We start from the raw sequence: 14,866 nt of genomic DNA on the forward strand, positions 1-14,866 counted from the left end.
TTTATGTAACAAGCTCCGATTCCACCAAAATAACCCTCAAATCAAACCAAACCCAGGATAATCAAAGCAGAAGCGAAAGCAAAACCAAAGGAGAATTGAAATGGAAACAACCAAAGCGGAATTGAAATGGAAACAACCAAAGTGGAATTGAAAGCAAAACAACCAAAGCATCAGGGTCTCTGTTCAAAGACGCCAACGAGGTAAAAAAGAATTTGTGGGTTATTTAATACCTGGCTCCAAATTTCGAACCTCCACGGAGAGTTTGGCGGGCGAAATGTTCTCGGCCGCCACGAGCCAGTCGCTGCTCCGGCCCAAGCGCTTAAACTCGACTTTAAAGGCGGTGATGGGGGAACCGCCGTTGGCGCGAGGGATCCAGGTGACGTAGACGGACGATTCCGAGGCGGCCGAGACGGTGGGACGGTCGGGGGCTTCGGGGACTGCAACAAGAAATTCCCTCAAAAACAGGGTTCAAGGCAACAAAAAGTTTGATTTTAATTGGATTTTTCCGTTGTGACTGATTAAATTAGACTTTGTGTGTTAATAAGGAGGATCTTAAACCCTCCCGGAATGATTTGCTGTCTAGAAAAGGCGCTTGAAGAGCAGAAAATAAAGGAATTATTTATTAATTGATTGCTTTATCAATATAATAATCACAAAAGATATGGGGTTGTGCTGCCCCTACATGGGAAGAGAAATTCTAAGGGAAAAGTGTGGTTGTTGTTTTGAAAAATGTGGTTGTTGTTATGCAAAATTTGAAATGCCCCCAAGGTGACATAACCGGCACTAACGAGCAAGAGGAGAACACGGTGCTAACGAAGCAAAGGAGCGATGGGTACTTACTGAACTCGCTGGGTTACAGAGAGCAGCGGAAAAGAGAGAAAAAGGTGTTAGTAAAGCTGCCAAAACACCATTTTGCCAACCCTCCAGCTTCGCTAAACGAGCTTATCCTCGTTAACGCTAAAGAAGACCCAGAGGAGGAAGGAGAAACCAAAGCATTTAGCAAAAAAGCAATGGCAATTTTAAATATCAACGTGAAAAATCTTATTGATTTTGAGAGTGTCCTTGGAAAGCTGAGATTTTTGTGAGATCAGGAGGTGAATTTGGTAGATTTAGCCAAACCTTGAGCTATGAGAAACACAAATTAAATTGGATTTATCTCTGTTTGCAATAGAACTTTGGTCTTTTGCACCTACCCCCGCTGTGCCGGGACGGGTCCGGGAGGACGACGCCGAAGTTATTTGTCCCTTCGTGGACGACGGGATGTTTGGGGACACCGGCTGGTGGAGACGGAGCCTGAGTGTTCTTCGAGGATGAGGTTCTTTCTAAGAAGAATTTGATGCACGGTACGTCAGGTCAGGGTTTGTGAAAGGACCAAGAAGCTGGAGAAGGTTTGTGATGGGACCAAGAATCTGGAGAAGGCTTGGGGTGGTGGGACACAAGATCTGGACAAGGTTTGTGGTGGGACAGAAGATCTAGAGAAGGTTTGTGGTGGTGGGATGGGGTGGGATGGAGGAGAAGATGGTGGGACAGAAGATCTGGAGAAGGTCTATGGTGAGACCACAGATCTGGAGAAGGTTTGGGGTGTTGGGACCAAAGATCTGGAGAAGGTTTGGGGTAGTGGGATGGAGAAGATGGTGGGATGGAAGATCCGGAGGTTTGTGGTGAGGCCAAAGATCTAGAGAAGGTTTGTGGTGGAACCAAGGATCTGGAGAAGGTTTGAGGTGGTGGGACCAAAGATCTGGAGAAGGTTTAGGGTGGTGGGATGGAGGAGAACATGATGGGACACAGAATTACAGAATGTCAGGGATTGGAAGGGACCTCTAGAGTGATGCCCTACTGATGCAAGCCCAGCTACAACCCCATTCCCCTTCGAGTCTAGTTTAAAGCTCTCCAAATGAGCCCTGCTAGTTCCTGTCCCAGCATCCTTTTGCCCCTGTGAGATAAACCTTTCCCACGTATCACTGTTTGGACTGGTGTCTTGTAAAACCAACCATTATCAAAGAACCCAAAGCCCCACCTGTAGCACCGGTCCCGTAGCCAATTGTTTAGGGACTCAATTTTTCTATTCCAGAAGATCTGGAGGAGGTTTGTGATGGTGGGATGGAGGAGAAGATGGTGGGATGGAAGATCTGGAGAAGGTTTGTGGTGGGACCAAGGATCTGGAGAAGGTTTGGGGTGAGACTAAAGATCTGGAGAAGGTTTGGGGTGGTAGGATGGAGGAGAAGATGGTGGGACAGAAGATCCTGAGAAGGTTTGTAGTGGTGAGACAGAAGATCTGGAGAAGGTTTGTGATGGTGAGATGGAGGAGAAGATGGTGGGATGGAAGATCTGGGGAAGGTTTGGGGTGGTGGGATGAAGGAAAAGATGGTGGGACTGAAAGTTTGTGATAGGACCAAGAATCTGGAGAAGGTTTGTGGCAGGACCAAGGATCTGGAGAAGGTTTGGGGTGAAACTAAAGATCTGGAGAAGGTTTGGGGTGGTGGGATGGAGGGGAAGATGGTGGGATAGAAGATCTGGAGAAGGTTTGGAGTGGAACCAAAGACCTGAAGAAGGTTTGGGGTGGAACTACAGATCTGGAAAAGCTTTGGGGTGGAACTACAGATCTGGAGAACCTTTGGGGTGACACTACAGATCTGGAGAACCTTTGGAGTGACTTAGCAGACAACACAGGGTTGATGGAATTGAAATAAACATCCCCAGGGAAGCAGAGGCCCCAGGGAACATCGTTTCGCACCCACCTTTGCTGGTGCGGAAGGTCAGCATGGCTGGCTGGCCCTCGCCTGCCGCGCTCCGCGCCACCATCAGCACCTCATAGAGGCTGGAGGGCTCCAGCTCGTTAAGGCGCAGCTCGTTCTCACTGCCGGGCACGCGCACCGTGTGCCACGTCCCCGCCGCGCTGCCGCCATCATCCAGCTGTGCCGCGTGGGGACAGAGAGCTCAACGTCAGCGGCCAAAGGAGCAGCCTAAAACCCGGCCTAAAACCCAGCCTAACCCTCTAATCCCTCATCGCCTTCGTTACACACCGGCAACCGGGACTCAGCAAAATTCCATGTATTTTCCTATAATTTGTGCTTCTGCCACAAATCAGCACTTTTGCAATGACCTTCCCAAAGGAAAAGAGGAAGATTCTACCAAAAATAAACGACTAAACAACATAAGACTTTAAGACAACAGGGACAGGAGATGTAAACGCTGCGGATTATCCAAGGTTATGGTTTTGTGAAGTGCCCACAAAAAATCCCAATTCAAAAATGGAAGCGTTGCCTCCAAGTTAAGCCAAGATCAGGATGGCGAGGATTAAAAAAGAAGTTTCTGGAAAATAAACCAAACAGCTTTGCTGCTTTCTCTGGGAAGACCTGAGCATGGGCGTCACTTGGCGCTGATTTTAATTACAATATCGCGTGATTTTTGCTTCGGAAATTTTAGTTTAGTTTGTATTATCTAATTTTGGTTTAATAGAGTGTCTTTGGGACACAAAGGTGCAAATTCTGACAGTTAGGCTGAGCCTAAGCTTCCCTTCAGATCTTAAGTGTCCCCGCCAGATTCAGCCTCACTCACGCAAATATATTTTTAACGTTGCTGAAGTTGCGGCCCCGGAGCCCAAACCCCTATTGAATAAATGAAATAACCCCCTGAATTAATCTCATTTCAAACTAGATATTAATAGATACTATTAGGTAATAGAACAGGCTGCCTGTGACAACTAAACTGAGCTGCGGTCACACGGTTCGACTATTTTCTAATTCTCCAGCCTGACGCCACATGGTTTTTAATATAAATTCCTTGTGAAATGGGGAAAAACGGGAGAAACGTTACCTTGCGGTATTTGACAAAATAAGCGTTGACGGGCGAACCCCCGTCCCGGCCTGAGCGCCAGACCAGGGTGTAGGTGTCGGGTTTTGGGGTCTGCGGGGGGCTGAGGATGATGGGGGCGTCAGGGGGAGCGGCGGCACTCGCGGCTTTTTCCGTCGCGGCCGAAGGGGATTCGGTCGGGGCCGAGCTCCAAGAAGCCGTTTCGGCAGCAAAATCACGCTGGGCGACGTCGGTGGGAAGAGTTTCTTCAGTTTCCGCAGCGGTTTCTGGAGGGATTGGAAAGGGAAGAGGTTGGTTATGGCTTCAAACATCCGCTTGCGCGGCGCGGAGGGGAAAATAAAGAGTTTTAAAGGGTCATTTCCAGGCAAGATGCATTTTCTTTCGAGTAAAACAGGTTTTATCTTATTATTTTTTAGTGTGGTTTGGGGTTTGTTTTTCACAAAGAGATAAAACACAACGCACAGACACGGTTTGACTTGTATCTCAACTAAATCAAGCAGCAGCAACACACGTTAGAATAAAAAGTATAAGATATACGGCTATAACTTGACACAAAGGGAGAAATTTTAAGTTAAGTGCTGTCGTACTTTTCACCAAGAGCACATTCCCCTCCCGCAGTTTCAGCTGGAATTTCAATCGACTTGATGGTTTCGTCATGGAATTTATGCTGAAAATCTGGTTTTGTGGACAATGAGCTTCTAGAAATCCCGCTCCGGCCTCCTATTTATTGTGCTTGCTATGAAAAATCAAAAATACTATCTATAAAGCGAGAAATTTGGGAAGCGTCGCCAGATGTTCGGAGCCCTCGTGCCTCTGTAATATTTTTCCCAGGTCTGCGGAGGTTTCTGTTCCGCGCCGGGGTCTGGAGGGGAAGGGAACGAAGGGAACTCGGTTTGCAAAGCAAACAAAATTCCTCGGGCATGTAAAGCCGAGGCGGATTCCTCCAAACCTCCATTAAAATACCAGCAGCAAGTGCGGCCGCTATTTTTGGCTGCTTTTTAAACCAAAAAAGCCAAAGAGGCAAATTCTCTTGATTTGCTCCCAGCGAGGATCCCTTGTTTGCTTATCCCAATTTATTTTGTATTTGTAGGGGGAAGGAGGCGGGAACAGCGTCCCCAAAAACAGCTGGAATTTGCTTAAAACACCTGAAAAACCCTTTGTGGGTGGGGGGAACGATGGACTTGTGGTTGATGGGAATTGTGGTTGAGGCTGGTGACAGCGGAGCCATCGCGGTGACGGCTGCGCCGGGGGGTCGTCAGCACTTGGAAAGGCTTGGAAAGGGTTTTGGTGTTGGAAAAACAATCTGCATGAAGCAACTGGGATCTAAGCACTTTTTGATGCAAAGTTTCTGGCGTAATTGCTGCCCAGGGCGGGCGGATCTCTGCTGCTGTGTCATTATGTGACTTTTTTTGGCTCTTTTAGTGCCCAGAATCCTGCCTCTGAGAGCAGAAAAGGACTAAATATCCCAAATTTGGGCGTTAAAATAACTTTTATTTGTGGATAAATGAAGCCACGCATGCCTGGAAAGTCTAAAATCAGCCTTCTCAGCCACCTACCTGCACTAAATATTCATTTTTCTCATGTTTTACACCAACCTACCTGCTCCTCACACGTCCTCAAGTGTATTTTCCTCCTTCGCTTCCATTAGATGAAGCGATTTTTGGAGAATTAACCCCGCGTTTCGTAACTTTGCACAACAACTGGCTAAAAAGGCCTTAACATAAGCGTCGCGGGTCCTGAATCTTCAGGCTGTCGTTTGCCATTTTGGTGGTTTCTCGCTATGAAACGCCCTGCCCGCTTTTAAGACCACGCGATGAATCACATTGTGGAACAGATCCAGCAGAAAGAGGGAAAAAATATCTATATATTCAGCCAAATAAGCTCTTGTATTGTGCTCTTGCATTAGGAACGATCTGCCGGGGCTGAGAGCGGCTTAAGGTGATTTTATTATTAAAGAAACGCAGCTTAATGCGCTTCGGAAGCACAAATTTTTAATTAAAATATCAAAAGGTCAGAGCGTTTCTTTCCGCAACATTTGAAACTCCCCAAATCACCCAGAAACCACTCAGGGATTTTATATCCGTCCCCACCACCCTAATCACTGGTACGACACGTTAGAAAGCGATCAAATTAAGACGTGAAACATTAAAATTGAACTTAGTGCTGCAAAATTCTGAGTTAGAGCAGCTGGAATTTGGGACGATATTTAGTTTTGTGTTTCCCCCCAACAAGGTCCAACAAGAACTCAGTTTAACCCTCCACAAATCACCTTCTTGCGGTTTCATTCTTTAACCTTTAAGCACCTTTTCCAATTAGTTACGTGGTTTCTGAGCTCTAAACCGGCGCTAGAAAAGAACCTTAAACACGGGGCCGCATCTTGACCGTAAATCCAGCTGGATTTACTACAGCAAGATGAGAAATTGAAGTGGCTTCATGTAACTCAACATCTTGTGAAGTGAACTCCTGATTTGTTTCCCCCGCATCACCTAATTTGTGTTAATTATTCTATTTTGAGGCGTTTCTCACCGAAATCGGGAACAGGGGACAGTGTGACTGCAGAGACGGTAACTGATTCAGAGCCTTTGCCTAGGGGGAAAAAGAGAAAAATAGAATTAATATGATACTTAACGCCAAAAGGAGTCGATACAACTTAAAAAGTGACACAGGAGCTTCTACTACACACAACACGGGGAGGACAGGAACAGCAAAGGTCTCGCCAATGTCAAAATCAAGTTATTTGGGTATTAGAAAGTGTTTTAGACTGAAAAATGATCAAAAAGACTCTTAGTCTAATACAGGGAAAGCGCAAATTAACCCCAAATGTGATGACTGGTTTAGAAACTTGAGGATATGGAGCAGGAATTTGTTGATCAATATGGCTAAAAAGACCAGTTTGTCCAGCACAACCGGAGCCTGATTCTGTTGCAGAATAAATCGTGTCCAATTTAATCATAAGAAGATTTAATCGCAGCTCGTAATCAGGGTTTTAATTACCCCAGAGGTACCCATACCTCTGAAAATTCAACTGCGAGCACCTGCGTTGTAAGATTTGCTACAAATAGGGGTCAGACGCAAATCAATAGATAATTTAGGGGCAAAACCAGGATATTCTTGAAGTATAAAGGCTTAATTTGAGATTTGAGGGCTGCAAGTGCAAAGAGTGGTCAGAAGGAAATAGATACACAATCTAGGGGAAAAAGCCAGAATAAAGGTTGAAATATAAATGCTTAATTAGAGATTTGAGGGCTATGAGTGCAAACAGGGCTCAGAAGGAAACAGATACATAACCTAGGGGAAAAAACAGAACATTGTTGAAGTAACAAGGCTCAATGAGAGTTCTGAGGGCTCCTACCCGGCCGGACACGGAGTCTCCCTGTGGAGAGCGCGGAGCCGAGCGCGTTGGTGGCCACGCACTGGTAGACGCCCGCATCGGCCGCGGTGACCCCGCGCAGGCGCAGCTGGGTCCCGGCTGGGAGGTGCCGCGGGGACGGTGGCAGCAGAGCCGCGTCGCGGAACCAGAAGATTGTTGGGGTGGGGGTCCCATTGGCCTCGCACCAGAAATGCACCGTCGCACCGACCGCCACCATTTCGTCCTTTAATCCCCTGGAGATGGAGGGAGGTTCTGAAAGGGAAATAATTTTATATAAATTATGTCGATATCAGAGTTAAGTCCTGGAAAAGACGCTGCGAACCGTTACACAAATTATCGCGTAGGACACACTAAGTCCTTCTAGTTCTGCACAGCTTAAAGTTGTTTTCTTCCACACATTTAGGGGTCTCTCCCTTTTATTACACCAATACTGTAAATAAAACACCTGTATTTTCAAATATAACCCCTGTAACAAGAGGAATCCCTGTAACAAGGGGTGTATTATGTCAACAACCTGTTTTCTGAGTTACTTTAATGTACATGTTTCAAAAATCCAACCGAAACCTCAAAGGACGGGAAAATCTGCTACAAAAGAGAGATTAGGAGCTTGCAGCCACACAAAAGAGGCCAAATATATTTATTTAGCTTTTGGTTTTTTGTCCTCGTCCAAACATCCCACTTCTCCTTGCCAGCTTTTTGCTTATATACACCCTCAAAAGAGAAATATCTGACGTCTGGCACGTTACCGACACCGTATCCCACATATACTTGGCGCTCCACAGAAAAATAAATAGCTGGGTTCTTCCCTTGGAGTTTATTATCCTTTAGTGTTTGATTATTTCAGGAAGGCCTTGGAGAGATAAATAGCGATGGGTTTTAACTTGGGAGAGACGATGAGCTGCGGTCTTTATTCCTTATTTTAACATGAGAAAGAACGTTGGGTTATTTGCAACCAGACGCCAAAACCAGCGAGTGAACAAGCAAAATTTTGGACGTTAAAATGGTTCTTTTTGTTTCTTACTGAGTACGGTGAGCGAATAATTGACGTATTTCACTTCGGCTCCGTCTCCCACCACGCACGAGTAGTTCCCGGTGTCGGCCGCCTCCAGTTTGTCGGTGCTGAGGTGCGAGTGGCGCAGGTGCCAGCGGCCGTCGCTCGGTGCGGTGCGGCCGTCCCGGAGCCAGCGCGGCGCCGGCGCCGACCGTCCGGCCACCACACACTCCAGTGTCACCGCGCTGTGCCGCGGCAGCGCCAAGGCCTGCGGGGCCAGCGGGTGTAGGATGCGGAAAGCACGCGACGGAGAGGCGCCTAATAAAGAAATGAATAAATTAAATAGATTTAAATGATCGCTCAAGCCCCCCCAGGCAAACCAAGAGCAGTTTGGTTCAGGCTCCAGAGGAGGGAAAGGCCTGAGCTGTAGCCAAGAGCTCCTGTTAGGAAACCAGAAAGGTGCAGAACAGCACCTGAACCCCAATAACTTGTGGGTTCAGGGAGCCTCGTGCAGACTTTTCCCGCTCTATGCAATTTCGTTACATTTTATTCTATAAATATATATTAAAAATGTATGCATATGTACAAATACGTATATATATATATGTATTAATACCTATATATCTATAAATATATATAAAACTATATTTATAAATATGACAGCCTGGATGAGCCACTTTGAGCTCTCCCTGCTAAATAACCGGCTGTACAGCGATGGTTTTATCAGTGGATGAGCCCAGTTTAAGTTTAATATTAATCATTTAGCTTAAGGAGATGCACACTAATGAGTTATTTAGAGACACAAGGTTGCGTGATTTTTAATATACTCTGCTTCGTGTTACTTGGTAAACTGGACTTGCTAAAATGTTAAGCTGTAAAGTTCTGCTTGTATTTACCAAACTACACAATTGCAAGATAAGGAGTATTTTGCACTTTGCAAAATATTTATTCAGACGAAACAGCACCTGCAAGGTTACGGACAATAAATAATGTCTAGAGCTGAACTAAACAAAGGCCCACATGGAATCGGAGAAGAAGATCCTGAAATTCCGCCCTTAAATCAGTTTTTAGTATTTGCAACATCCCTTTTTCCAGGGGTCATTGCTCTGTTCTCTCGGGATTCGCGAAGCAGCCACAACAAGGGGAAATAAGAATTAAAGGTGCAAATGACACAGGACAGACATTACATAGAGACCAGTGGATATTTCAGCCAGTACACCCAGGCTAAGAAATCTTCGGGATGTTATTTATTCAGTTCGAAATGTGTTAATTTGGGACACTCACGTGTGACGATGAGCTTTTGTCCGGCGAGTTCTGTTCGGAGATCACCGGTCACCGGGTTGTACGCGGCGCATTTGTAGGATCCTTCGTCTTCTAAAGACACGTTCAAAATCTGCAGGTTTCCAGATGGGAGAATTAGGTACTTGTCTAAACAAGAGGGGAAGGAAACAAGAAAAATATATTTAGCTTCAAGAAATGGCTTACTTCTCAAATTTCATTTGAATCATTTGTCAGCTGTATCAACGCATTCCATACATGGGCTCACAAAGAATCGGCACTGTCACGCAGAATATTTTAATTCGCAAAGGCGAGTTTAGGTAAAAACTTTCGTTGGTTGTTCATATTACTGACCAGGGACGTAAAACTTCTCACCTGTTGATTTTTCGAGCCATTTTCCCCGTATTTGGAAGCGAACCTGCGCCTTGGGGTGACTTTCGGGCACGTCGCAGCCGATCAGCGCCGTCCCGCCTTCCTCTGCCGCCACCACCGGCTTTGCCACCGGAGCAAAATCCGCCAGACCTGCAAGTGATGAAAGGTTCAGAGCAGCCTTGGGAAAGGAGGTTGAATGGTGATTGAACCGCTTGTTTAATGATAAATAAGATTGCTGTTTAAAACATCGGTGAAATTGTCTTTCTGCTGAGGGCAGTGGCACTACAAAAAAACCTCAAAAAGGAGGAAAAAACTGTGAAAATGGCTCTTGGTGTTTAAAGTATCTTGAAATGGTGAAGTTTTTCTAGGGTAGCCACCCGGAGAGGGTCTTGCTATGGGTCAGTAATTTAGCAAAACACTCGCTTCTCGTCGCTTTTAAGAAATTCTCTTCCCGGAGGGATTCTCGACATGGTCCATAGAGGAGAAGCTGGTGAGAAATCACTTAAATCCCTCTCGGCAATGACGCAATTCAGCCAAAATATGCTCGCGACGGAAGATTATTAATATATGGGAGGAATATTATTAATATATCAGAGGAATGATATTAATATAGTCACATTCTCAGCACTGCGGTGCCTTTTCCGCAGGGAAAACGTCGCTCATTCCCTTCTAAAGTCCTCAAAGATCAAATAATTTACAGACAAAAAGGCTGATTAGAAGAACCAGGAAGAACGGAAATTGCACCTGAAAGGACAGAAGATTGTCCCCACTAAATAATTATTTACAGATATATATTATTATATTATTTATAATGGTTTGAAGGGACTTTTGAAGACTCTAACCCAACTTTGGGCTCAAAATGAGGTTACTGCCCATGCTAAGATCCATCAGTTGTGGTTTTGTCCAGCTGAATTTTGAATAATGCCCAAGGATGGAGCAGCACAAGCTCTGCGGGGGATTTGTGCCAAGGACACATCACCCGATAGGCCTCAGGAATAAAAAAGATTGGTAAAAATGTGTAATTTATCATATACTGGCTGAGGGAAAACACCATTGAAATGAGGAGTCGAAGACAAACGATGCAAAGCAGTTAAGGTGGATAAAATAATGAATATCTTGATTTCAGTAAAGCATTTGACACAGTCCCCACAGCATCCTCACACTGAACTGAGGGAGTGCGGCTGGATGAGCGGGGAGTGAGGTGACTGCGAACTGGCTGAAGGGAAGAAGCCAGAGAGTCGTGGTCAATGGGCAGAGTCAGGTGAGGCCTGTATCCAGTGCAGTGCCTCAGGGGCAGTGCTGGGGCCGCTGTTATTCAATATATTCATCAGTGATTTGGACGAGGGAACAGAGTGACTGTCAGCAATTTTGCTGGTGACACCGAGCTGGGAGGAGTGGGTGACACTGGAAGCTGTGCTGCCATCAGAGACCTGGACAGGCTGGAGAGCTGGGCGGGAAACATTTAATGCAATAGAACAAGGGCAAGTGTAGAGTCTTGAATCTGGGCAGGAACAACCCCAGGTTCAGTGTAAGTTGGGGAATGACCTATTAGAGAGCAGCGTAGGGGAAAGGGAGCTGGGGGTCCTGGGGACAGCAGGGTGACCATGAGCCAGCACTGGGCCCTTGCGGCCAGGAAGCCAATGGGACCTGGGGTGGGTTAGAAGGGGGTGGTCAGTAGGTCAGAGAGGTTCTCCTGCCCCTCTGCTCTGCCCTGGGGAGACCACACCTGGAATCTTGTGTCCAGCTGTGGCCCCTCAGTTCCAGCAGGACAGGGAACTGCTGCAGAGAGTCCAGCGCAGCCACCAAGATGCTGCAGGGAGTGGAGCATCTCCTGTGTGAGGAAAGGCTGAGGGAGCTGGGGCTCTGGAGCTGGACAAGAGGACACTGAGGGGGGACTCATTCCTGGGGATCAACATTCAATATCAACTTTCAAACCCTCCTGGACACCTTCCTGTGTAACCTCATCTGGTTGTTCCTGCTCCACCGGGGCGACTGGACTGGATGATCTTCCAAGGTCCCTTCCAACCCCTCACATTCCGGGATTCTGTGCAAAATGAACTTACTGGCCATGGAAACGATGGCAGGGCTGCTGAGGACGGCACCGGCGCTGGTGTTGGCCACGCACTGGTAGCGGCCGGCGGTGCTGGGGCCGAGGGAGCGGATGGTCAGGGACCCTCCCTGAGTCTCCACGGCCGCGTTGGCCACGCGCTGCCCGTTGAACAGCCAACCCAGGCGGGACGCGGCGGGTTCAGAAGCGCACCGCAGCCGCACGGGCTCACCGCGCTTCCCCATGGTGGAGAGCGGCTCCAGAATGAAGTGGGGAGTCAGGTCTGAAACGGAGAAAATACAAAAAAATACATATATTCACTTATTAAATACCATTTTGCATTAACTCATGTCATAAGCTTAACGACGCATTGACTTGTTGACCATAATCTGTTCCATTAACATTCCCAACACTGCTGTTCACATCAGAAAGTTAAATATTCCTAAAAAAACCACTATTCATCTCAAAATAAAGTGTCTCTAAACTCTATTTTGCTCATGATACACAAGCCGGTGTCGCCTTTTCGGAACTCGCAACAGATTTCTGCGAACGCCGGGGAAAACTTGGAGACACAACTCTGAACCCGCAGCAATTAAATTCAATATATAGGAAGGGCGAGATACATCCCCAGGCATCAAGTCTGCAGAATTAATAAAAAATAGCAGGATTTAAAAAAAAAAAAAGCTTGATAAACAGCAACGCTTCTTGTTAAATCCAAATACATGGACTTTATCAGGGTGAGAGTGACGAATCGGGCGCCCGTTATCTTTAAGATGAGCAGAAACAGGAAAAGCCGCTAATAAATAAAAGGTTCAGCTGCGCAAAACTGGGTTATGAGATTCCCTTTATTTGCCAGATGAAAATTCCTTCTTGTCGGGAGGGAATTTTTTGCCCGTCCCGGCCAGTGAAATGCTGGGAATTACTTCCATTTGTCGTCTACGTGAGTCTTCGCTGAAGATTTTGTACAAAGGGAACGAGGAGTTCACACCGGTAACTCCTATTTGCTTAGAAATAGGGGAGGAAAAAATCAAATTAAATTAAAAATGGGCAGGGGAAAATAATCTCTAGTTTGTTGAGGAATTCGAAAAAGTCATATTAAGTGAAATCCAAATAAAAGACAATTTTCTTGTAGGTGGAGCCCTCAGTTCATGTCTTTCTTCTCAAGTCAGTGTGTGCTTAAACAGATTAATTTCAGATGAGAAACGTCGTGTTTTTCGCAGAACCATGAATTATCTGGCATCCTGCGCTGTATTAGAAGGGAGTGGTCAGTAGGTCAGAGAGGTTCTCCTGCCCCTCTGCTCTGCCCTGGGGAGACCACACCTGGAATCTTGTGTCCAGCTGTGGCCCCTCAGTTCCAGCAGGACAGGGAACTGCTGCAGAGAGTCCAGCGCAGCCACCAAGATGCTGCAGGGAGTGGAGCATCTCCCGTGTGAGGAAAGGCTGAGGGAGCTGGGGCTCTGGAGCTGGACAAGAGGACACTGAGGGGGGACTCATTGCTGGGGATCAAGATGGAAAGGGGCAGTGTCAGGAGGATGGAGCCAGGCTCTGCTGGTGACAACCAGGGACAGGACAAGGGGCAATGGGTGCAAACTGGAACACAGGAGGTTCCACTGAAAGAGGAGAAGCAACTTGTTGGGGTGAGGGTGTCAGAGCCTGGCCCAGGCTGCCCAGGGGGTTGTGGAGTCTCCTTCTGTGCAGACATTCCAACCCGCCTGGACACCTTCCTGTGTAACCTCATCTGGGTGTTCCTGCTCCATGGGGGGATTGCACTGGATGGGCTTTCCAGGGCCCTTCCAACCCCTGACATTCTGGGATTCTGTGATTCTCTGAAATGGCGAATAAAACTGGAAATTAAAGTGTGGCTTCGCTTCAAAAAATTAATTAAACCCATAAAAACGCTGTCCAAGCGTTTCACACATTTGCATTTTGAGCTTCTTGTTAGAAAATCGTTTTTCCCGTTGGTTTGGTTCAAATTTCCAGGCATACGAGGGAGAAAAATTAAAGTGTTTTGAGCTCGTCAGCCACGAAAAGCCACTTTGATCTACGCCCGTGACACCGACACGAAGTGGGAATTGGTAGCGCTGACCCCGCAGCTGGAATTTATCTCCTCCGACCGCTTGAAAAGAACAATCAAATTTACCCCTTTCGCTTCTAACGCCGGGCTATGAAGTGCTAAAAGTAGTAAAAGCTGCTTTTTTGGTGCGGTTACGTTAAGACAAGCTGACGACACAGAGCAGATGTGGCGATTAAAACCAGGCCTCTGGTTTATTTTCGAGACACCAGGGCCGTTCGGAGTGCGGCCGGCGCGGTTCAAAGATGCGATTTTATCCACTCCTCCCCGTGAATTTCAAACCCTCGCGGCAAAATTGGAGATTCCGAAGGACGAACAGAGCGTCTTCCACGTCCTTTTCCGAAGTAACATTGTGTGTTGAGCATAAGGCTGAGTTTAACCGCTCTGCACTGCCTTAAAAGCAAATTATCACTGAATTAGCGGCCCCAAATTGTTGCTGGTGCAAAATCCGGGCTCAACCTCCAGAATCTGAGGGACCTGCGTCAATCCGGCCTTACCTGGAGCGTTGGCGGCGACGAGCGCGGCGGCAGCGGCGAAGAGCAGGGCCTGGAAGCGGCCGGGCCGTGGCTTCATAACGCCGGCCTAAAGACAAGCTCCGGATTAAGCCGAGGCACCGAAACAACTGCAAAACAAACAGATTAAGCTGGGGGTTAAGTCTTGAAAGTCACTCACAACAAAGCGGTCGCGGTTTAAAATAAAAAAGGGGGCGGCCAGGAAACAGCCGATGTTCTTCACGATATAGAAACCATCTGTAAAAAATGAGTCAGGAGCTGAATTTAACGATGCTTCCAAGTGCTATTTTTAATATAATTCTTTTTCCGCATCTGTGGCAAACTTGATAAATTAGACCCATTCCCAAGCGGAGGAATTAAAGTCCAAAGTAAACAGCTTATCTATCGGAGATAATATTGTTTGCAAACCATC

The 14,866-nt window shown here is 46.8% G+C and overlaps 1 protein-coding gene across 1 annotated transcript in view; it reads right to left on the bottom strand.

The window, feature by feature from the left end:
* Nucleotides 1-14,552, bottom strand: part of CDON (cell adhesion associated, oncogene regulated) — a 28,318-nt gene extending 13,766 nt beyond the window's left edge. The window contains exons 1-11 of the mRNA XM_080357982.1: nucleotides 14,440-14,552; nucleotides 11,888-12,154; nucleotides 9,828-9,974; nucleotides 9,459-9,602; nucleotides 8,205-8,492; nucleotides 7,166-7,435; nucleotides 6,340-6,399; nucleotides 3,817-4,079; nucleotides 2,739-2,913; nucleotides 1,194-1,322; nucleotides 231-437 (exon numbers count right to left, since the gene is read on the bottom strand). Coding sequence (XP_080214108.1) covers nucleotides 231-437; nucleotides 1,194-1,322; nucleotides 2,739-2,913; nucleotides 3,817-4,079; nucleotides 6,340-6,399; nucleotides 7,166-7,435; nucleotides 8,205-8,492; nucleotides 9,459-9,602; nucleotides 9,828-9,974; nucleotides 11,888-12,154; nucleotides 14,440-14,515 — 2,026 coding nt within the window. The 5' untranslated portion in view covers nucleotides 14,516-14,552. The remainder of the gene's footprint in view (nucleotides 1-230; nucleotides 438-1,193; nucleotides 1,323-2,738; nucleotides 2,914-3,816; nucleotides 4,080-6,339; nucleotides 6,400-7,165; nucleotides 7,436-8,204; nucleotides 8,493-9,458; nucleotides 9,603-9,827; nucleotides 9,975-11,887; nucleotides 12,155-14,439) is intronic.
* Nucleotides 14,553-14,866: the final 314 nt, after the last annotated feature.

Source organism: Nesoenas mayeri, assembly GCF_963082525.1.
Source record: "Nesoenas mayeri genome assembly, chromosome: 22".
NCBI classification, from domain to species: domain Eukaryota; kingdom Metazoa; phylum Chordata; class Aves; order Columbiformes; family Columbidae; genus Nesoenas; species Nesoenas mayeri.